The 23,384-nt window shown below is 41.4% G+C and overlaps 1 protein-coding gene across 2 annotated transcripts in view; it reads right to left on the bottom strand.

Moving 5' to 3' along the window:
- The window catches only part of LOC139370679 (prostate transmembrane protein, androgen induced 1), an 88,915-nt gene extending 65,743 nt beyond the window's left edge, over positions 1-23,172 (bottom strand). Inside the window, exon 1 of one of the 2 annotated variants that reach the window (XM_071110301.1) lies at positions 22,803-23,172. In XM_071110301.1, the coding sequence (XP_070966402.1) occupies positions 22,803-22,908 (106 nt within the window). In that variant the 5' untranslated portion in view covers positions 22,909-23,172. The remainder of the gene's footprint in view (positions 1-22,802) is intronic. The other variant, XM_071110300.1, reaches the window with a different exon arrangement.
- Between the last annotated feature and the right edge of the window lie 212 nt (positions 23,173-23,384).

Genomic DNA, 23,384 nt, shown 5'->3' on the forward strand with positions numbered 1-23,384 from the left:
CATCATTACTTTAAGACATGAAGGTCAGTCAATACAGTCAAGAACTTCATTAGAGTTACCAGCCTCAGAAATTGCAGCCCAAATAAAAGCTTCACAGAGTTAGACACATCTCAACATCAACTGTTCAGAGGAGAATGTGTGAGTCAGGCCTTCATGGTCAAATTTCTGAAAAGAAACCTCTACTAAAGGACACCAATAATAAGAAGAGACTTGCTTGGGCCAAGAAACGCAAGCAATGGACATTAGACTGGTGGAAATTTGTCCTTTGGTCTGGAGTCCAAATTGGAGATTTTTGGTAACAACCGCCGTGTCTTTGTGAGACACGGTGTGGGGTGAACGGATGATGTCTGCATGTGTATTTCCCACCGTAAAGCATGGAGGAGGTGATGTTAATGGTGTGGGGGTGCTTTGCTGGTGACACTGATTTATTTAGAATTCAAGGCTGTTTAACAGTCTTCACCCGCATGGCTACCACAGCATTCTACAGTGATATGCCAACCCATCTGGTTTGGGATTAGTGGGACTATCATTTGTTTTTCAACAGGACAATGACCCAACACACCTCCAGGCTGTGTAGGTGCTATTTTGCCAAGAAGGAGAGTGATGATGGTAGTGCTGCATTAGATGAATCGCAAATATAAAATATATTCTGATTTGTTTAACACTGTGTTATTTCAAAGTTTTGATGTCTTTACTATTATTCTACAATGTAGAAAATAGTACACATTAGTACACAAATAGTACACAAATAGTACATTTAAGAAAAAGCCTGTGAATGAGTAGGTGTTCTAAAACGTTTGACCGGTAGTGTACATTTGCAAAAATGTCAAAAAAGCTGTTTTGGCTTTATCATTATGGAGTATTGTTTGTAGACTGATGAGGATAAACATTTAATACATTTTAGTATAAGGCTGTAACGTAACAAAATGTGGAAAAAGTGAAGGGGTCTGAATACTTTCCAAAGGCACGGTACATGTAGAAAGGACCCTTACAACAGATCTACAGTAGCCTAAACTCAGTTTAGATCTATTCAATCCTAACCCTCACCACTAGGCCATAAAACTCTAACCTGAACTTAGATCAGCTCTTATGGGTCAGCTTTAGCCTTCATTGCTAAAGTAGTAGCCATTTGTCCGAGACAGTCTGGCTCAGTGTCAGACAAGAGCTTGGGGCTACTAGCCAGCCAGCCACTGTAGTTAATAATTCAATTACAAAGAGACACCACCTGTAAATGGGTATAAAAATAGAGAGGGCCCTCATGTGATCTAAGTTACTTTTACAATGGAATGCTCCGTTTGCCTTGCAGCATTGTGCAATTGCAGTGCGTTCTGTGTGGTGCATAATTTGGATTTATTGAACATACGCATCAAATTGTATGTACAGACGGCTTGACAGAAAGGGGTAGCAGGTGAATGTTGAACTTTTGTTGCACACATATCCAGATGATGCTGCATACCATTTTGAGCAATGACGCTGTAGGTGTGTTTGAGGCCTTAGGCTAACGAATACAAAGCAGAAAGACGGCAATTTCTAAATAATCTGGGGGACAACAAAAATATTTTCAGCGCAAAGCTCTGTCTGAACGCCCACTCCCGCCCGCAGCGTGAAAAATGCAGACCGTGTAGCAATGATCTCTATCAGGACCCGCAGGTCCTGTGGGCATCCCACGGGAATGCAGCCCTCTACCCCCATGTGATCTGTGACTTTTATACTGGGCGGCGGGAGAAGGTTAGTGTGACTGCAAGTGTATGCTGTAGAGGAGGTAGGGGTGGCAGGGAGTGGGCTTGGAGTGACAGAGGGAGTTTGTATTTATAGAGAGGGAGAACCTCTGCTTAACAAGTGTGAGAACTTGTGCCAGATGGGCAGTGAATGATCCTGTTTTAAATGGGAAAGAGAAAGGGGTGGTCAGTCGCTTAACAAAGGGGTACCCGATTGAATACTCAGTGGGGTCCGAAATTACTGACACCCTTGATAAAGACTAGGAAAAATGACTGTATGAAATAAATGTTTCAAATACTGAACTACACAGCTCAAAAAAAATAAAGGGAACACTAAAATAACACATCCTAGATCTGAATGAATGAAATATTCTTATTAAATACTTTTTTCTTTACATAGTTTAATGTGCTGACAACAAAATCACACAAATTTGATTTCCATTGATTTTTATCAACCCGTGGAGGTCTGGATTTGGAGTCACACCCAAAATTAAAGTGGAAAACCACACTACAGGCTGATCCAACTTTAATGTAGTCCAGTCCATAGCACCAATGCCTTTCTCTTGCAGGAACTGCTGACACACTCCAGCCACATGAGGTCTAGCATTGTCTTGCATTTAGGAGGAACCCAGGGCCAACAACACCAGCATATGTCCTCACAAGGGGTCTGAGGATCTCATCTCAGTACCTAATGGCAGTCAGGCTACCTCTGGTGAGCACATGGAAAGAAATGCAACCCCACACCATGACTGACCCACCGCCAAACCGGTCATGCTGGAGGATGTTACAGGCAGCAGAACGTTCTCCACGGCGTCTCCAGACTGTCACATGTGCTCAGTGTGAACCTCCTTTCATCTGTGAAGAGCACAGGGCGCCAGTGGCGAATTTGCCAATCTTGGTGTTCTCTGGCAAATGCCAAACGTCCTGCACGGTGTTGGGCTGTAAGCACAACCCCCACCTGTGGACGTCAGGCCATCATTACCACCCTCATGGAGTCTGTTTCTGACCGTTTGAGCAGACACATGCACATTTGAGGCCTGCTGGAGGTCATTTTGCAGGGCTCTGGCAGTGCTCCTCCTGCTCCTCCTTGCACAAAGGCGGAGGTAGCGGTCCTGTTGCTGGGTTGTTGCCCTCCTACGGCCTCCTCCACGTCTCCTGGTGTACTGGCCTGTCTCCTGGTACCGCCTCCATGCTCTGGACACTCCGCGGACAGACACTTCAAACCTTCTTGCCCCAGCTCGCATTGATGTGCCTCCTGGATGAACTGCACTACCTGAGCCACTTGTGTGGGTTGTAGACTCCATCTCATGCTACCACTAGAGTGAAAGAACCGCCAGCATTCAAAAGTGGCCAAAACATCAGCCAGGAAGCATAGGAACTGAGAAGTGGTCTGTGGTCACCACCTGCAGAACCACTCCTTTATTGGGGGTGTCTTGCTAATTGCCTATAATTTCCACCTGTTGTCTATTCCATTTGCACAACAGCATGTGAAATTTTTTGTCAATCAGTGTTGCTTCTTAAGTGGACAGTTTGATTTCACAGAAGTGTGATTGACTTGGAGTTACATTGTGTTGTTGAAGTGTTCCCTTTATTTTTTTGAGCAGTGTATATTGTATGCTCCAAAAAAAATGGCAAACTATATTATTTTATATAAATACAATTGCTCCGAGAAATATTTGTATTACTTGTTAAACAAAATCTCTATCAAAAAAATGTAGGGGTCAAAATTATTGACACCCCTCACCTTGCGAGCATAACGACACTGAATGTTTAAATGTTTTAAAAAGTTGGAAAACACATTGGAAGGGATCGTCGACCATTCCACCATACATAATCCTTCCAGATCCTTGATCTAATTTGTTTGGGCTTATGGACCCATGTCAATTGAAACCACGGGTTTTCAATGGGTTTGAAGTCTGGAGAGTGAAATGGCCATTGCAAAATGTTGATTTTGTGGCCAATTAATCATTTCTTTGAGGATTTTGATGTGTGGTTGGGGTTATTGTCTTGCTGGAAGCTCCACTGGTAGCCAAGTTTTAGCCTAAAATATCCTGGTAATGAGGAAAGTTGATGCCGTTGCCGTTGACCCTAACAAGGGTCCCAGGATTTGCGTGGTGTGCGTAGCCAAAGATATCTATTTTCATGTCAGCCAACAAAAGTAAACACCTGGAGTTTGCCAAAAGTCATTCTCTCCTGCAGATAAATTCTCCAGGTGATTATGTTTTCAGTTGAAAATAGTGTTTCCATCAAGCATCTTTAAAAATATTGTTTGGGAATAATTGCAACCGAGTGATCGAAGAAACCCTTCCTTTAAACGTTGATATTTTCCAAATTGGCCAGATGTGCTGGTGGACCAATCTAACTTTCACAGAAGACTCGGAGGGGAAAGAGAGAAACAAAACTCAAGCGGTTGATTCAATAACAGACAACTGCATTCACTAATGCGAGCAGACATTTAGTCTCTACTCACTCAGGTTGATCACATGCACATGCTCCTACACAAGCACACACGCACCACTGTTATTAGTGCCAGACAGTGTCTGAGTCGCCTCCCACTGTCTGCAGGCTCCATTCATGCACCACAGTCGTCAAACAGGGACGACCCAGTCACACTTGACGCATCGACTTCTCTCCTACATTATTTTAGGGGATCCGCCATGTTAATCCGCTTCTCTCACTGGGGTCTGGGTCACAAAGAGAGGAGCAACAGTCTCTTAATATTACTGATCTCTTCCAAACGGGTTGGCGAGCTTCTTCGTAGTGTGTGTGTGTGCGTGTGTAGGCAGGCTAAATAAAGCCAGGGTTGCAGAGCAGAGAAGCTGTGTGCAGCAAGCAGAGGGCCTAGATACTGTCACTGGGGTGAGTCTGCAAAAACCTGTGATGTGGTTTGCGCAAGCATATTGCTATAAAAATATATGAATCCAAAAATGAACATGGTAAAATGGATGCCCTCGTATAGAAGAACAATAAGGTGCAGTCTCCGTTGGGCTCCAGGCAGGTTGATATCTTTCATTCTGTTTCATCCTCCCTCTCACTCGTTTGGATGTTTGGATGGGAGATAACAGCTCTCTTCTCTCTATGTAATAGTTAAGGTGTTGAGTGGGCTGTGTAAAATGGAAAGAGGGAGGGGCAGCTGGTGGAGCAGAGTGCTTCTCATTGTTGCGGTTACAGTGGTACAGTCCTGTATCCCACAGACGCCCAAAGAATTTACAAAATGTTCCGAGTGGATAGGAATAAGAGAAACACAAAACAGAGGAGGGCGAGGGAGTGAGTGGTTTTGTGAAAGAGGAAATCGTGTTTTTGTTTGGGATAATTTGCTGAGCGGCAGAACACCTGTGCAGAACACCTGCACAGACAAGGCTCTACCTTTGCAGAGCACACGCCCCTTTGCCCTTCCTGTCTTCAAAAGTGCCCTTTACGATGGTGGTATAATTTTCACCCAATGTTTTTTTAGGAGTATACATTTTTTATTTTTGGTCTGAACTCACTGCCTGCAATCATTGTTAAATTCTCATCTATGCTTCAGAACCAAAATGTTGCACATCTTGATTGTTGACCATTGACCAATCATCAGCATTGGCACGCAAAGGCGGGCTCACATATCCAGATTAGTGACCAGAAAGAACTTGTTAATTTCCCCCAGTTTTACCTGGCAACATTTATCATCCATATAAAATAGTTTAGCAATCTACTATTAGCCAATTTGATTGATCATTTTCAGATATGCCTAATTAGGGTGGCTACTGGCTATATGACTAAAGAAAAGCAGCTGTAAAATTGCACTGCCTTCAATATTATGGGAGGAAGATGTAACATATTCTGGCAAAGAACAGGGCTACCCGGCTGGCAACGAGCACTCTGCTGGCAGGGTGCCCTCCTGCAACATGCACTTAGTTTGCTACAGGTAGGCCATACGATTTTGCTTGCTCTGGACTCGAAATGGACTGACACACACACACACACACACACACACACACACCCCTTCAAATTAGTGGTATCGGCTATTTCAGCCACACCTGTTGCTGACAGGTGTATACATTTTGTTTTAGCACACAGCCTTGCAATCTCCATAGACAAACATTGGCAGTAGAATGGTCTTGCTGAAGAGCTCAGTGACTTTCAAAGTGGCACCGTCATAGGATGCCACCTTTTCAACAAGTCATTTTGTCAAATGTCTGCCCTGCTAGAGCTGCCCCGGTCAACTGTAACTGCAGTTATTGTGAAGTGGAAACGTCTAGGAGCAACAACGGCTCAGCCGCCAAGTGGTAGGCCACACAAGATCACAGAATGGGACCGCTTAGTGCTGATGCGTGTAGCGCGTAAACATTGTCTGTCATCAGTTGCAACACTCCCTACCGAGTTCCAAACTGCCTCTGGATACAATTTCAGCACAATAACAGTCAGGAGCTTCATGAAATGGGTGTCCATGGCTGAGCAGCCACACACAAGCCAAAGATCACTGTGCGCAATGCCTTTCCTGTTTCAGCAAAACAAAACCCTCATGCACAAAGCGAGGTCCATAAAGAAATGGTTTGTCGAGATCGGTGTGGAACTTGACTGGCCTGCACAGAGCCCTGACCTGGGATGAAAGCCTAATTGCCCAACATCAGTGCCCGACCTCACTAATGCTCGTGGCTGAATGGAAGCAAGTCCCCGCAGCAATGTTCCAACATCTAGTGGAAAGCCTTCCCAGAAGAGTGAAGGCTCTTATAGCAGCAAAGGGGACACCAACTCTACATTAATGCACATGATTTTGGAAGATGAGATGTTTGAAAAGAGCAGGTGTCCACATACTGTATATTACACACACTACATGACGAAAAGTATGTATATGACAGTAGGTATAAACAGTATAGGAATAGCAAAGGTGTACAGCAGTAGTTATACAGGATGAGCCTTGGCTAGAATACAGAATCAACATATTAAGTAAGTAAAACAGTATGTAAAAATTGTCAAAGTGACCACTGTTCAATGGCTATGTACATTACCTTCAGAAAGTATTCATACCCCTCGACTTATTCAAAATGCTGTGTTTACAGCCTGAATTCAAAATGTATTAAATATATTTTTCCACCCATCTAAACACAATCCATACATCCAATACTCCACAATACTCCATTGCTGATATTTTAGCAAATTTATTGAAAATTAAATACAGAAAAATATAAATTTCTATAAGCATTTAACACACCCGAGTCAATACTCTGTGGAATCACCTTTGAAAGTGATTTGTCTTTAAGAGCTTTGCGCATCTGGATTGTACAATATTTGCCTATTATTCTTTCAATTCTTCAAGCTCTGTCAAGTTGATTGCTGATCATTGCTAAACAGACATTTTCAAATCTTGCCATAGATTTTCCAGCTGATTTAAGTCAAAACTGTAACTACGCCACCCAGGAAGATTCACGGTCGTCTTGGTAAGCAACTCCAGATCTGGTCTTGTGTTTTAGGTTATTGTCCTACTGTCACATGCGCCAAATACAACAAGTGTTGACTTTACCGTGAAATGCTTACTTACAAGCCAATAACCAACAATGCAGTTCAAGATGAGTTAAGTAGACTAAAATAAAAACTAATAATAAAAAGTAACACAATGAGAATAACAATAAATAGGCTATGTACAGGGGGCACCAGTACCGAGTAAGTGTGCGGGGGTACATGTTAGTTGAGGTAATTTGTACATGTAGGTGGCAGTGAAGTGACTATGCACAGATAATAAACAGCAAGTAGCAGCAGTGTACAAAAGGGAGGCAGGGTGTCAATATAAATTGTCCGTCTTATGGCTTGGGTGGGGGTGGAAGCTGTTGAGGCCAAGAATTCTTGTGAATTTGTCTCAAAGTGTTTGTTGGAAAACAGGTCTTCCTCTAGGATTTTGCCTGTACGTATAGCTATATTCTGTTTATTTCTATCCCCCAAAAACTCCCTGGTCCTTGCCAATGACAAGCATACCCCTAACATGATGCAGCCACCACCATGCTTGAAAATGAAGAGTTGTACTCAGTGATGTGTTGTGTTGGATTTGCCCCAAACATAACGCTTTGTATTCAGGACAAAAAGCTCATTGCTTTGCCACATTTTTTTGCAGTTTTACTTTAGTCCTTTGTTACAAACAGGATGCATGTGTTGGAACATTTTTATTCTGTACAGTAACTTCAATATTGTTGATCCATCCTCAGTTCTCTCCTTACACAGCCATTAAACTCTGCAACTGTTTAAAATCACCATTGGCCTCTTGGTGAAATCTCGAAGCAGTTTCCTTCCTCTCCGGCAACAGCGTTAGGAAGGACGCCTGTATCTTTTAATGTCTATTTATTTTACTTCAATTTTTTTTTTTTTACCTACTGTATACCGAAACAGTGCACTTCTTTGCCAGGCATTGAAAAACCTCCCAGGTTTGTGGTTGAATCTGAGCTTGAATTTCACTTCTCGATTGAGGGACCTTCCAGATAATTGTATGTGTGGGGTACAGAGATAGGGTAGTCATTCAAAAATCATGTTAACCATTATTATTGAACACAGAACGGGTCCATGCATCTTATTGAATACTTACTGACTCAAGACATTTCAGCTTTATTTGTTATTAATTTCAAAACATTTCTACAAACAAAACTCCACTTTGACATTATGGGGAATGGAGTGTAGATCAATGACACAAAATCAGGCACTGTACATAGATAGAGACTGCTACCCTAAGGTTTGAGTACCGGATGTTGGCCGGCTAGTAACAGTAACTAAAGTTCAGGGCAGGGTACTGGGCGGAGGCCAGCTAGTGGTGACTATTTAACAGTCTGATGGGCTGGAGATAGAAGCTGTTTCAGTCTCTGTCCCAGCTTTGATGCACCTGTACTGTCTCTATCTTGTAGATGGTAGCGAGGTGAACAGGCTGTGGCGGCTGAGGTCCTTGATGATCTTCTTGGCCTTCCCGTGACACTGGGTGCGGTAGATGTCTCGGACGGCAGGCAGTGTGCCCCCGGTGAAGCGTTGGGCTGTCTGCCCCACCCTCTGGAGAGCCCTGCAGTTGCGGACCGTGCAGTTGCCGTACTAGGCAGTGATACAGCCCGACAGGATGCTCTCAATGGTGCATCTGTAAAAGTGCCTGAGGGTCTTAGGAGGCTGAAGAAATTCAGCTTAGCCCCTGAAGTTGAAGAGACGCTGCGGCGCCTTCCCCACACTGTCTGTGTGAATGAATAATTTCAGGTTGTCAGTGATGAGCACGACGAGGAACTTGGAGCTTTTCACCCTCTCCACTGTGGCCCCGTTGATGTGGATTGGGTGTGTTCTCTCGGCTATCTACTGATGTCCATGAGCAGCTCCTTTGTTTTGTTGAGGGACAGGTTATTTTCCTGGCACCACTCCGCGGGGGCCCTCACCTCCTCCTTGAAGGAGGTCTCATCGTTGTTGGTAATCAGGCCTACTCCTGTTGTGTCGTCTGCAAACTTGATTGAGTTGGAGACGTGTGTGGTCACGCAGTCATGGGTGAACAGAAGGGGGCTGAGCAAACACACTTGGGGTAGGCCTGTCAGGAAGTCCAGGACCTAGTTGCACAGGGCGGGGTTCAGACCCAGTGCCTCTAGTTTAGTGATGAGCTTGGAGGGCACTATGGTGTTGAAGGCTGAGCTATAGTCAATGAACAGCATTCTTACATAGGTATTACTCTTATCCAGAAGGGATGGGGCAATGTGCAGTGCGATGGCGTCATCCGTGGATCTGTTGGGGTGGATGCAAATTGTAGTGGGTCTAGGGTTTCAAGTTAGGTGGAGATGTTATGATCCTTAACTAGCCTCTCAAAGCACTTCATGGTGATAGAAGTGAGTGCTACAGGGCGATAGTCGTTTAGTTCAGTTACTTTCACTTTCTTCGGTACAGGAACAATGGTGGACATCTTGATGCAAGTGGGGACAACAGACTGGGAGAGATTGAATATGTTAGTAAACCCTTCAGGCACATGCTCTGAGAACAAGGCTCGGGATGCCATCTGGACCGGCAGCCTTGCGAGGGTTAACACGCTTAAATGTCTTACTCACGTCAGCCACAGAGAACGAGAGCTCACAGTCCTCGTGAGCAGCGGTGGACCACGGCAGCTCGGTATTTTTTCCTCAAAGCTGGCAAAGAATCTGTTTAGGTTGTCCGGGAGCAAGGTGTCAGTATCCGCGATGTGGCTGTCTTTCCCTTTATAATTGATTGCATCCAAATTGGCCATTTTAAATTGTTAGTATTCATATATTCAATAAATATAGTACCCAACATTCAATTAGGGCTAAACTTCTTTTCTTTTTTACAAGTAAGACACGACGAATCCACAGATATTACTTTTGCCACCCACGGACCCCCCACACCAAAAACATGTATATAGTATCAGTTTTCTATGTCTGGCAAGTAGTATAGAGCTGTGGCTTGGAGTATTGTTTCTTTATCCTATGTAATGTATTCTCAAAGAATTGTGAGGGTTTTGTTCCCCCTGTTCGGAGAAATTTGTCATTGAAATTGTCCTCACCACTAGATAGTTAATTGGCCACAGCTGAAGTTGGGTACTGCCCAGATTATGCATTAAGTTTGTTCCTAAGGAAACCCATAGATGAGAATACAATGGTGAATGTGCGAGCCTCTAATTTTCTACTTTGCTTCTATGATGATGAGTACTGGATTGGAATTGTGTAGGATGTGAATGATGAAAACATTGAAGGAAAGCATGCATCTAAGTAATCCAGCAAAGTCACTTTCTTGGCAAAACAAAGAGGACACACGTTTTCTTCCAAAAACAAGCATCATCTGCATCATTAGAGTAACAAACACTGCTACTTGGCCACCAAAATAATTTGGGATTTTAACAACATCACTGCAACAGGAGATGCACTGAAGACAGAAAAGTGAAAGAATGAAATTAATAATAAATAGTCCTGCTTTTTGTTTTCAAGATTTTTCTTTGAGATCTATTTGGACAAATACATTCTCCCAACTGTAGCTCTTAATTGTACGTGTATAAATCATTATCATTTAAATAATAAGTTTTGAGTTAACATTGAGGGGAGGAGATTCTTATTTTTTCACCTAACAGCAGGATCAGCACCATCTAGGGGTTAGAACCTGGTATTATCAGGTTGTGTGATGGGACATAGACAACTTCTCTGAAAAGGGAAAAATAAACAGCACCAAATTCGCTGAGAATACATTACATAAGTTGAATAAATATTTATCCAAGCCGCAGCGTCATACCACTTGTCAAACCATAGAGAACAGATACTATATACTTGCTGTTGGGTGGGCTTGGTATGGGGTCTTGGAGGTCCGTGGCTGGCTTTTGAACATTAATTTTGATTCTTCACGTCTTAATCATTGTTAAGAAGAGGTTTGGTCGAAATCAGACAGTGGGTACTATATTTGCTGAATATTCTATGAATCCTATAAATTATATGGCCAATTTGGGTGCATTCAATTAATTTCAAAGAGGCCAAATTGTCTTTGAACAAAATGTTGCAGGTATGCTTATCTGTTTATAACTACAGAAACCATTTCAGAACAATTTGAGATGGTGGGTGTCATAGCTTGCTGAAATCACATGGAATGACCCAAAATGCTATTGAAATGTCATTTGCCATCGCGCGCATGTGGATTTTGTCCAGTCACACCAGATGTGGTCAGGACAAGCAGGTTGAAATATCAAAACGAACTCTGAACCAACAATATTAATTTGGGGACAAGGGAAAACATTATGAAGTATTCATGGATATTCAGCTAGCTAGCTTGCTGTTGATAGCTATTATGTCCTGGGATAAAAACATTGGGTTGTTATTTTACCTGAAATGTACACAGCACTTTTTTCTTTTACTGGATCTTTGTAGAATTTTATGCCATTTTCAGTCACACAAAATCGTGTGTTCCCTACTCCGACAATTCATCCACAGATAAAAGGGGAAACATAGTTTCTAGTAATCTCTCCTTGTTCAGTCTACTTCTTCTTCTGTGGATTTTATATGGCGGTTGGCAATCAACTTTACAGTGCATTACTGCAACCAACTGGACTGGAATGTTCAACTTTCAATCACCCACATGGGTATATGCTCCTAAAAACCAATGAGGAGATGGAAGAGGTGGGACTTACAGTACATCAAGCATCTAAAATAGAACCAAGGTCTATTTTAGCGCCTAGCTACGCAGATGATCGCTGACGCGCAAGCAGTTTGAATTCAATTATTGAATAACATGTATATGTAAATGTATTTTGCAACACTCACTCATGCAAGGAGACCAGTGTGGTCAGCATGTAAGAGTTTCCTGCACCAGTGAGCTCGGGACAGACACAGCTGTAGGCTATCTGCGCAAGGGATAAGAGGTAATCAGGTAGGCCTATTTTATGACATTACCATTGGATCAGAGCATGACATTTTTCCCTTTCACGCTGAGTGATTATCGAAGGGAAAGAACTGGAAAGATTTTACAAATATATTGAGGATCTATTGTCAATATCAATGGATGTAAAAACAGACTTGTTTGTTTGCTGTTTGAGGTAAAGAAAACATTACTTTGAGAATCTCCACAGCTCATTAGTGGTGGTTTATTAAACCAATCAGAAACACCATCAGATCCACAAGTGGGCACATTTATATGCATACATTTGCGTGCAAGCCAGGTAGCCTATAAACCTACTTCTATGCCTGGGATGCAAACTGGTGAGGGCCCAAAAAGGTGACACTTTTTTTGTTGCACTGAAACATGCAAAAAAAAATCCCTGCTAGGGGGAAATGCAGGTTTTAACTAAGTAAACAACAAAGAATATGATCTCTCTCTTTGTGTAAAAGAAAGTGGTTAATGTGAACCTAACACACAGCTAAAAAAAAAATAAAGAAAGCAATCCAATGTTACTTGTTGCCTAGACTTTACTGCAAATTACACTCAAGTCTTGATAAAAAAACAATACACTAATATTGCAGTTAGGCATGACAGCCTCTATAATAGAATGCTTGTAACCAGACACAAACACTATAGGAAAAAAACATCTTAAAGTAGAAATAGAATGAAACAAACAGGCATTATATTTTTGCTCTATTATAGTGCCCACTATAGACATTGATCAAGTGCACAAGGCTACATGTGTGCAAAAATAACAAAATCACTGACTAACATTTTTATAATCCCCCCTCACTCTCACACACACACACACACACACACACGTGTGTTACTGTCAAGTACAACACAACAAAAACAATATATTTGGGCTATACTTCACATTATTACATTGCACACTTTCTGTCTGTGGACATCTGTTCTACAATGTGCCAGCAGAGCCGGATACCCTTTGTTGGCATAATTGATCTCTTTCAGGCAGAGAGTACACCTGGCATACCCCTTGCCTCCGCAATGGATTAGTTCACTGAGCGTGCCATATATATATATATATATGCTACTGCTGGATAATTTAAAAAAAATATCTCGTTGGACCAATAGCCTATCGACCAAACAATCAACCAGTCGACTAGTTCAACATGCACGTACAGTGGGGCAAAAAAGTATTTAGTCAGCCATCAATTGTGCAAGTTCTCCCATTTAAAAAAATGAGGCCTGTAATTTTCATAGGTACACTTCAACTATGACAGACAAAATGAGGAAAAAAATCCAGAAAATCACATTGTAGGATTTTTTATGAATTTATTTGCATTATTTGAAATCGGCCCTAATTAATCAGCCATTCCGATTAATCGGTCGACCTCTAATGCACACACTAATATCCTCCCTTTCTCTCGGTCACTCTTTTCCCAGAACTGAATAACCCAAATAAATTCTAAATTCCAAAAAAAGTCTCCCCAGTCTGGCATTCTGGCCAGCTTCAGACAACAAAGGACATGCATGTTAGTGCCTATCCCCCTAGGGCTGGGGGCGAGGGAGCCGGGGTAGATGCAGAGGGGGGGGGGGGTGACTGGATGGGAATGGAGCCCAGGACTACACTGATAACAACTGAAGGGGGTGGGGAGATAAAGCATTATACAGCTCAGAGCTCGATCTGCTTGCTTGTGGACCCTTATTCCCTGTACTGTACACAGGCAAGTCCTCACAGGGGCCCAATGGTACCCACAGATAGAGCTGTAGGGGGAGAACTGAAGGGAGTTAAAGAATCTGATAATCTTGATAAGTAGGGTGAGTGAGTAAGGTCTGTGGTCAGGACTCACTTTGTGATTTTTCCCATGTTGCTGGCAGGTTTTGCCAGGTCTTGTGTCTTCCACCTCATTTCCAATGCAAATGGATGCCGGTTGGCTAGCTAGCTCACGCACAGCCGGTGTGTCAGAGCAGATGAGCAAGGACTTCAAAGGGAAGAGGCTTGTGTTTTTTCAATGACTGGGCAGTGAGTGGTACTGATGAGATCATTGGTTTTGGCTGCGGCCTAGTTCGGTAACCCATGGAGATGGGGTTAGGTGGGTGGGGATGGTGTACACACAGGGTTATAGAGTGACTAAAATAATCATACCCTGCAATTACTGTACATGCAGGATCCGGGGAGGGAGGTCAATTTGAAGGTATGAGCAAATAGTAGACTCCCAAAGTTACATTCCTTCAACCTGAGTCAGAGATCTTGACTCCTGGTAACGGTTATGATATAATATAGAAATGAGGGTTTGATTAAAAATGGTTTCACATGAGCAGTCACACAAGGTCTGGAATGAAATGGTGCAACACTCTTACTTTCACCCTGACCCAAGTTCAGAAACTATTGTACCTCCCCATTTCACATCTCCGTTTCAAAGTGTTTTCGTCCATTTCATGACCACTGAACATGACCCTGATGTTGCTACATTAGGGTAAATTATAATTAAACCCTCTATTAGGCCTCTGTAACCAGAATAGGTAACTTTTGACTTGCTCCTAATGAGGAAAAAAAAATATTCCTCCATTTACAAAAGAACATGATGTGTAGAAGGCATAAGAACTAATGGTAGCCTAACCATTAACAGGTTACTGCCCACCTCAAAAATGTGCAATCAAACCACTGTCATTTCATTGAAGTAATTGTGTTGGATTAACGTTTATCCGATTCTAAAATAATCTAAACACTAAATGGCCAACCATTGTCATGTTTGCACCTGACTGAAAAAGAATGGAAAAAGGAGAATAGCACTGTGTGGGAACAAGTGATAGAGAGAAAGAAGAGTGAAGGAGGGAGGGAGTTACTGAACAAAACCTGTATCCTGTCCAATGGAATATTCCTCATGTTCTCTTGAATTAGTAGCAGATTTGATTCTCTGTTTTCTTGGGTATGAGGAGAGGGGAAGTTGGGGTAGGGGGGCGATGTGAGCTAGACTTTCCTGGGTGGTCCGTCTTGTCACTGCCTGGGCCTGTTCTATGCCGGCCAGACGGTTACAAATCATAAATCATTTGTTCTTCAAAACAAGTAAATAGGAAGTGCTATTCCAATAAACATAAAATGGTGGGGATTGTGTTAGCGGCACTGAAAAGAAGGTGCCTGATAGTTGAAATAACGCTTAGGATGGCAATAGCTTCAGTATTCCATTTTACAAGACTGTATCCAATTAATCATACTACATCCTATTTAGTACATGTTTAGTGTACCCTATGCAAGAATAAAAAGATGTGCAGTATATAAAAACGTGTCATAATTGGGGTATGCCTTGAATGACAGGATGTCATACTTAATTTAGCCTTTTCATGTAGTAGGAATTCACTGTACACTTTTCAGTAAGAGAATCACCCTTTTTAGACCAACAATTCAATGCAACCAGAAAAGGGGACGGCTGTAAGAGCAAAAGTGAACAAATGGTGGTCGATAACATGATGGAGCAATAGAACATTTTCTTAATATGGATGAACAGTAGCATGTTGGCCTAGTGTGTAACTGTAGTATGTAGGAGCTTACTGCATACATTATACTAACAGTATGTTCTAAGTAGTAGGTTATATGTAGTACAAGGTAAATACTTTCAGTATGAGAATCCCGACACAGCCAATGGGGTGACGTTCCCCACGAGACACTGAAATGTATTTAGCCAGCATTTAAGAGGTTTACAGCATGACAAGAAACACACCAAAATAGACCTAGTGGTTTCCAAAAACAGAGAGCGATGAAGGACAGTCTTTGTTGCTCACCCAAGTCCAATTTGATCACAATCAAGACTGTACTTCACAATAAGAAAGAGCAGAATAGATTTTAATTTAAAATCACCTCAACCTCTAAGCTGCCGCGCTCTGATTCCAACAAATCTGCCAACCTGCAGATGTGCTCTGTTCTCTAAAGAATGACAGTCACTTGAAATTCAGACCTATGAGAGATAGTCAGACAGACTCTCTCCTTACCAACGAAAAGAGAACAGAGAAACAAGAGAATGCATGAACAAACACCTCTTTGGGGGAATATGGGCTCCTGTGCAGATTGCTCAACTGAAGACCTGCTAAGAGAGAGAGAGAGAGAAAATGGTGTCTAACGCAGAACATTCCACGGTCTGTGGTTGGTTATGTTCCCCGATGCCTGTTTTCCCAACCGTCTTCAGAGTAAGGATACAGGAAAATTAAGTTGCGTGCCAGACTCCCAGCCTGGTTCACAGGTGTATGTGTGTGTAGGTATACTGTGTGAATTCCCCTTTCAAAAGAAAAGCCCTTGCTCTTAAAAACAGTATACAACCCAAATTAAATTAGAGTGGGCACAATACTAGGCCTATTTAAAAATTACATTCTTTAGCGACAAATGATTAGGCCCATCTTGACTGCACTGGATCCCTCCTTTCTTCAAACTTGTGTGAATAGCAAGAATATGGACAGAACCCACACCGTATCATATTATTCATTATCAAATGTTACAATTGATTGAGATATGAATTCTCCATGGAAATTAGTGAGACAACCATCCCTTGCCCAAGGCCCTTCCTTGTTTCCAATCCTTCTGAGAATTTAAGGTTGAATTAATGTTTGTAAGCCTCATTAGCTTTGGCGAGACTGACTGCTCTGTTGGTTTCACACCTCCAAGGCATTATTTTGACGTATATACCAAACTGCTATTAGTTAGTTGGTTGTAGAGCAGTGTTTACTGTGGCTTATACCCCAGAGGACATTGACATGCCTATTAGATTGTTTTCACATTGACAATAGCAAAGGGACATTTGAGAGGTTAGTCAAGAGGTATCAATTCTCGAGAGCCAATACTGTTGTATAAAGTTGCAAAATTATAACGTCTCAAGAGCTACCTCCGGAGGTTGTGCACGACACTCTCCCAACAGTTGCCCCCCTTCCGATCTGGGTAGTGTATTGTCTTAGTTGAGCTCAACACTCCTACAGTGTAAAGGATAATAGCAGAGCAATGTCTTTGAAACAGCTGAAATGTATAGACATTTTGGTTATATTTGAGACTTGTTTTATTGAGTTTTTACCTGAAATTGCAGTAACAGCCTGTTACATTCTGAAATTGTCACAGTAGCTGCCGCCTGCCGGCTGCATTGAGCTTACGTAAATCTATGGAAGCCCATTTCTCTCAACAGTTTTTTTATGTCAATACTATAAAAAAAATGATAGTAAATCATACAAATCTGGGACCAGATTTTTTTCTAATCAGGACATTTGTTTTTTTAACTCCTGGAAAAACTCCTTAGCGAGGATAAAAACAAAAAAACGGTTAAACAAATCATGAGGTGAATCAGTCAAAATAACTTTGTCCCTCTTTTCAACGCTTGTGTAAATATTTTTTTATTAAATCAAATGAAAAGTGCTAGGGCAAATAGAGAGCAATAGTAATGGAATCTTTTTGTAGACACTTACAGAAGCTAACTCCGCCATGGCTTGTTGGACAAAGCCTATGGAGAAATTGTTTGTTTTGGATAAACATAAAAAATAAGGTCTGCAGTAAACCAAGGCTTAGATCTTATATATTTTGTTTTATGAGAATCTCATCAGCTAATATTACTATTTGTGAATTTTGATGCATTTATGTAATAAAAACAAGTAAAAAGGTTGCAGCCTGAAACAAACAATATAACATCCTTGCATTTTCCTTCGAGCTGGGAAGCAGAAAGCTCACTAAGCTAACTAGCTCTTTGGTGGACTGTAGCGTTAGACTAATCTGCGTGGTCGACATAGTTACGTGAAAAAATGTATGACTAATGTTGTAGTTCCATTTGACAGTTAGCGACTCGTTAGCAACTCGTTAGCAACTGACATTTTGAGCACATAAAGGCTTCATAATTCATGTCACGTTAACTGACTAATATTCTCTCATAGAACAAAATGAAACATAAGATCTCCTAAGCCTGTGTTAACCTCCAACCTTATTTTTGGCATTTTTCCCAAAGCTCCATTCCTTTCCCCCATTAATTTCGCCCATAGGAATGATCAATGAACTAGAGGTAGAAAATGCTAACTAATGTCCGTTTTTTTAGGACTACAAGCTGGCACGTTTATTACACGTTTGTGGCAGCCCTGATGTGCTAAATTCTACAACGTGGACAGATGGAAATTGCCATACAATGCTACAAATGAAGAAACATAACCTATATGTATGACCTATATGTATTTTATTTTTGGGTGGTGGGAAAGTCCCCAGTGAATTATACCCAAGTTCTCAGTAACAATTTGATTTTACCACAAAGCCTTATGATTTGCATGATATTGAAAAAAAATGATTGGTTGGTTGTAATGTTAAAAAGGTAGGTCTACTGTAGTTGTATATTCGTATTAGAGGGGTATTGTTCATTTTGATATGCTAACATTACTTGATGACATGCTGTTAGCTTTAGCTAGCAGTAACTCTGTGCTTTTGTCTTGAAGTAAAAATGTCTACAGTCAAAGAAAAAAAGTCTTGACATGCTTGTGAATTGTTGCATTATTAAAGAGATTAATATGGTTTTGTTGCAATAATTAAGTGTAATATGGTAGACGCATGAAGAGTTGCTTGCATAACTTTAGCTAGTAGCTAGCTATGTGAATAGTTTGCTTGGCCTCCTGGCTAGTGGCTACTGTGACATTTACAGTACTTTTGAGCTGCGATGCAAGAACGTATACCGAACCCTCTCTCGGCTCGTGACATTCCCGTCGCTAATGTAAATAGAAAAGTGTATAGTTGAAGTCGGAAGTTTACATACACCTTAGCCAAAAAACATTTAAACTCAGTTTTTCACAATTCCTGACATTTAATCCAAGTAAAAATGCCCTGTTTTAGGTCAGTTAGGATCACCACCTTATTTTAAGAATGTGAAATATCAGAATAATAGTAGAGAGAATGATTTATTTCAGCTTTTATTTCTTTCATCACATTCCCAGTGGGTCAGAAGTTTACATACACTCAATTAGTATTTGGTAGCATTGTCTTTAAATTGTTTAACTTGGGTCAAACATTTTGGGTAGCCTTCCACAAGCTTCCCACAATAAGTTTGGTGAATTTTAGCCCATTCCTTGTGACAGAGCTGGTGTAACTAAGGCAGGTTTGTAGGCCTCCTTGCTCACACACACTTTTTCAGTTCTGCCCACAACTTTTCTATGGGATTGAGATCAGGGCTTTGTGATGGCCACTCCAATACCTTGACTTTGTTGTCCTTAAACTAAATTGCCACAACCTTAGAAGTATGCTTGGGGTCACTGTTCATTTGGAAGACCCATTAGCGACCAAGCTTTAACTTCATGACTGATGTCTTGAGATGTTGCTTCAATATATCCAAATCATTTTCCTTTCAAGTGATGCAATCTATTTTGTGAAGTGCACCAGTCCCTCCTGCAGCTAAGCTTCCCCACAACATGATGCTGCCACCCCCATGCTTCACGGTTGAGATGCTGTTCTTCGGCTTGCAAGACTACCCCTTTTTCCTCCAAACATAACAATGGTCATTATGGCCAAACAGTTCTATTTTTATTTCAACAGACCAGAGGACATTTCTCCAAAAAGTGAGATCTTTGTCCCAATGTTCAGCTGCAAACCGTAGTCTGGCTTTTTTATGCCGGTTTTAGAGCAGTGGCTTCTCCCTTGCTGAGCGGCCTTTCAAGTTGTCGATATAGAACTCGTTTTACTGTGGATATGGATACTGTGGATTTTGTACCCATTTCCTACAGCATCTTTACAAGGTCCTTTGCTGTTGTTCTGGGATTGATTTGCACTTTTTGCACCAAAGTACATTCATCTCTAGGAGACAGATTGCGTCTTCCTCCTGAGCTGTATGACGGCTGCGTGGTCCCATGGTGTTTATACTTGCGTACTACTGTTTGTATAGATGAACGTGGTACATTCAGGCATTTGGAAATTGCTCCCAAGGATGAACCAGACTTGTGGAGGTCTACAATTTGTTTCCAGAGGTTTTGCATGATTTATTTTGATTTTCCCATGAAGTCAAGCAAATAGGCACTGAGTTTGAAGGTAGGCCTTGAAATACATCCTTAGGTCCACCTCTAATTGACTTAGGCTAATTTACATAATTTATCAGAAGCTTCTAAAGCCATGACATCATTTTATGGAATTTTCCAAGCTGTTTAAAGGCACAGTCAACTTAGTGTTTGTAAACTTCTGACCCACTGGAATTGTGATACAATGAATTATAAGTGAAATAATCTGTCTGTAAACAATTTCTGGAAAAATGACTTAGTTTGTTAACAAGAAATTTGTGGAGTGGTTGAAAAACGAGTTGTTGTCATCACTCCAACCTAAGTGTATGTAAACTTCTGACTTCAACTGTATGCACATATTATGTAAATAGAAATTTCACCCCCATAACTCTATTCAGTGAGAATAAGCCCTTAAAAGGCAAACTCATATTTCACTTTTTGGGGGACAGACCGAAAGCGATTAAAAGAAAACCTAAACCACTGCCTTTAGTGTTTGTATAATGGGAGAGTATCGTTTTACGATGAATTAAAGTATCACACTCGCTATCTCGAGCAGAGTGAAGTCTTTTCTGATTCCTCTTGGAGTCTGTCTTCAAAGCACTTGCTGGGAAGGAACCAGAGCCTCGACAGAATCAAACGATCATCAACAGGAATTCATCACAAATCAAGAAACAATTCAGCCCTCTAGTCTGGGCAGTGAAAAATAGCCATAGAAGGTCCGTTTTTATCAATGACTTTATTTAGGCTAGATAACTTGGTATAGTGCATCAAACGCTCTTTTCCACCAGTGTTAATTATCATTGCATCGAATAAATAGGGTACATTTGACATTTTTGTCATTTAGCAGACGCTCTTATCCAGAGCTACTCACAGGAGCAATTATGGTTAAATGCCTTGCTCAAGGGCACAACGACAGTTTTTCATCTAGCCGTCTGGCCTGCTCTGGGATTCAAACCAGCGACCTTTCGGTTATGGCCCAACGCTCTTAACCGTTTAAAGGCTACCTGCCATGAAATTGTTAAGCAGTATTTGGAAGCTTAGAAATATACAGCTTCACTGAAGAAATAGGGGGAAAAGAGGAGTGTGTGTACTGAATAAGTGCATTGTATAACGTTGTGACAAATATCATCTGAGATTGAGAGGAAGTGTGGGTTGTCGAATATCTTTCATTGGCTTTCTGCTCTTTAGAACACCAGACAGCACCAAATCGAAGCTTGAGATGAGCTCCCCACCACCACCCACACAGTCAGATAAGCGTTGAAATTGATTTCAACATATTCTTTTAAATGCTCAGAGAGATAGAGCATTCCCAAATAGGCTGAGTTTTTGAGTAACAGAGGCAAACAAAGTGAATAACCTAATTCTGGCCATGGTATTTAGATTTTCCATTTATCTGATTTTGAAGCTTTGTCATCCACCACGTCTCATTCTTTCGGGGGGCTGTCTAGACAAAACGCAGTGGCTTCCTAATGCATTTGTTTCTGATAATGGAAACACTTTCAGACATGCACCTTTTACACTTCATCTTCAGTCAAGACTGCCCTACCACAGAGAAACAAAGCACTACAGACAGGATACAAGAAGGTGCTTTTATTATGGGGAAACCAAGATCAGATCACGTTCAAAATTCCATAATTGCACCGGGGGGGGAAAAAATGAATGTTGTCTCTTTCCTGGCAAAAAATATTTTTGTGTGGAAAAGAGGAGACTGTATGCAGGAGACATGAGCTCACAGTCCATTACTTTGAGGAATTCAATATGTCCAGATCAGTCCCAAGATATCCAGACTGGTTGTCTCTTTGGGAAAACTCTCTTATCAAACCAGGGACCATCTCTCGCTCTTTTTTATCCCCTCCATCTCTAGACAAAACATAATGTAGTTCTTGCAGGCAGAGCTTAGCACAACTGTCATTATAGGAAATTCCACTTTACTCCTAAATTAGTTTGTGACTATATCAAATCTCTATTATAACTGAATGACATTTCCGAGTGGATTTAGAAGAGACGATACTAATACAATTATTGTTAATGTCTAATAATCACCCCTCTACTCTAATTAAACTATTTCATAAATAAATATAAATAAACATATTTATAAACCGATTTATTGTGTTTTATTAATTCATTATGAATCCCTGGTAGAATAATCAATCTACTGATTTAAATATGCAAAATGTTGTGATAAAGAAAGCCTCTCATGCCACCATTAAATATTTGGCCCACTGTCTGCATGGTATGATCAAGATTTAGGTTTCCAAGATCACTCCAATAACCAGAATTAATTAATTTGCTTTCATTGTCCATATACATACACAATACATGTACACGGTTTGTATTATAAAATGTCTTCACTGAGCCACCTTTTATGGAAGTATAATTGACCTTATTTAGAGCCAATTACTGGAAATCAGAGATAGCCAGACGTCTGGCCTGCACAAGAGTCAACTTTGTTATGACGACCAGATAAGCTTTCATTTCATCATGTCAAACCACCGCAGACAGTCTAGACCTTTTTTAGTTGACAAAAATCCCCAAGACAAAAAGTAGCTGTGACATGTTATGGCTGAGAAACGTTGCACATAAAAACCGGGCAGTCAGCCAGACATTTTGCTGAATTGAAAGCAGAAAGAGCTTGGATAGATAGCTAAGCTAGCTAGCCTACCAGCCACGCAATGGAAGTCTGCGAGACCTAACAGACAGCTTAGCTTGGTTGACAAGCTTGGTCATTCGAAGTGGGAAAGAAAAGTACAGAAAAGTAGCAGCTTGAACATAACAAAAAGTACTTACTGATCTCCATGCTTTGGAATGAAGTCGAGCGTTTGCAGTTACATGTACAGGATACATTGGTCTGGATGGCCGCTGTACCGTTTATTAGACCCATGAAGTTGAACATTTAAATCTGGAAATGTAGGAGAAAAACGTTTCGAAGATCTCTCTCCAGTTCACTTCTCTAGCGCGCGCGACGGTGCAGAAATCACATAAAAACGATATTTTCTTTCTTGGTAAATTCTTTGCGGGTGGAAGTCAGGGGTCTGGGGTCACAGTTGCCTTCGTCCTCCCCCCCTCCCCGGGCCGCAGCCTGCCGTCGGTACTCCAGTATCTCCGATGTTTGTGAACAGCTTGTGCTACTTTGTATCCGTCTGTCTGACGGGCTTCTGAGCTCACCTCATTCAAGTCCAAGTCGGCTGAGCTCCTCTTGGGGCGGGGCTTAGAGGCAGACAAGGTTACGTCAACACCAGACTTGAACTGGCAAGAGTGACAGGATGTCTGGCCAATCGAATCGCAGTCTGAATGCCCACACAGTTTATTGTAGCCAATGTGCATTGGAAGCTGCATATTAGATTCAGACAGTAATTTTCATTCGATTTG

The sequence above is a fragment of the Oncorhynchus clarkii genome, chromosome 17, assembly GCF_045791955.1.
Source record: "Oncorhynchus clarkii lewisi isolate Uvic-CL-2024 chromosome 17, UVic_Ocla_1.0, whole genome shotgun sequence".
Classification (NCBI taxonomy): domain Eukaryota; kingdom Metazoa; phylum Chordata; class Actinopteri; order Salmoniformes; family Salmonidae; genus Oncorhynchus; species Oncorhynchus clarkii.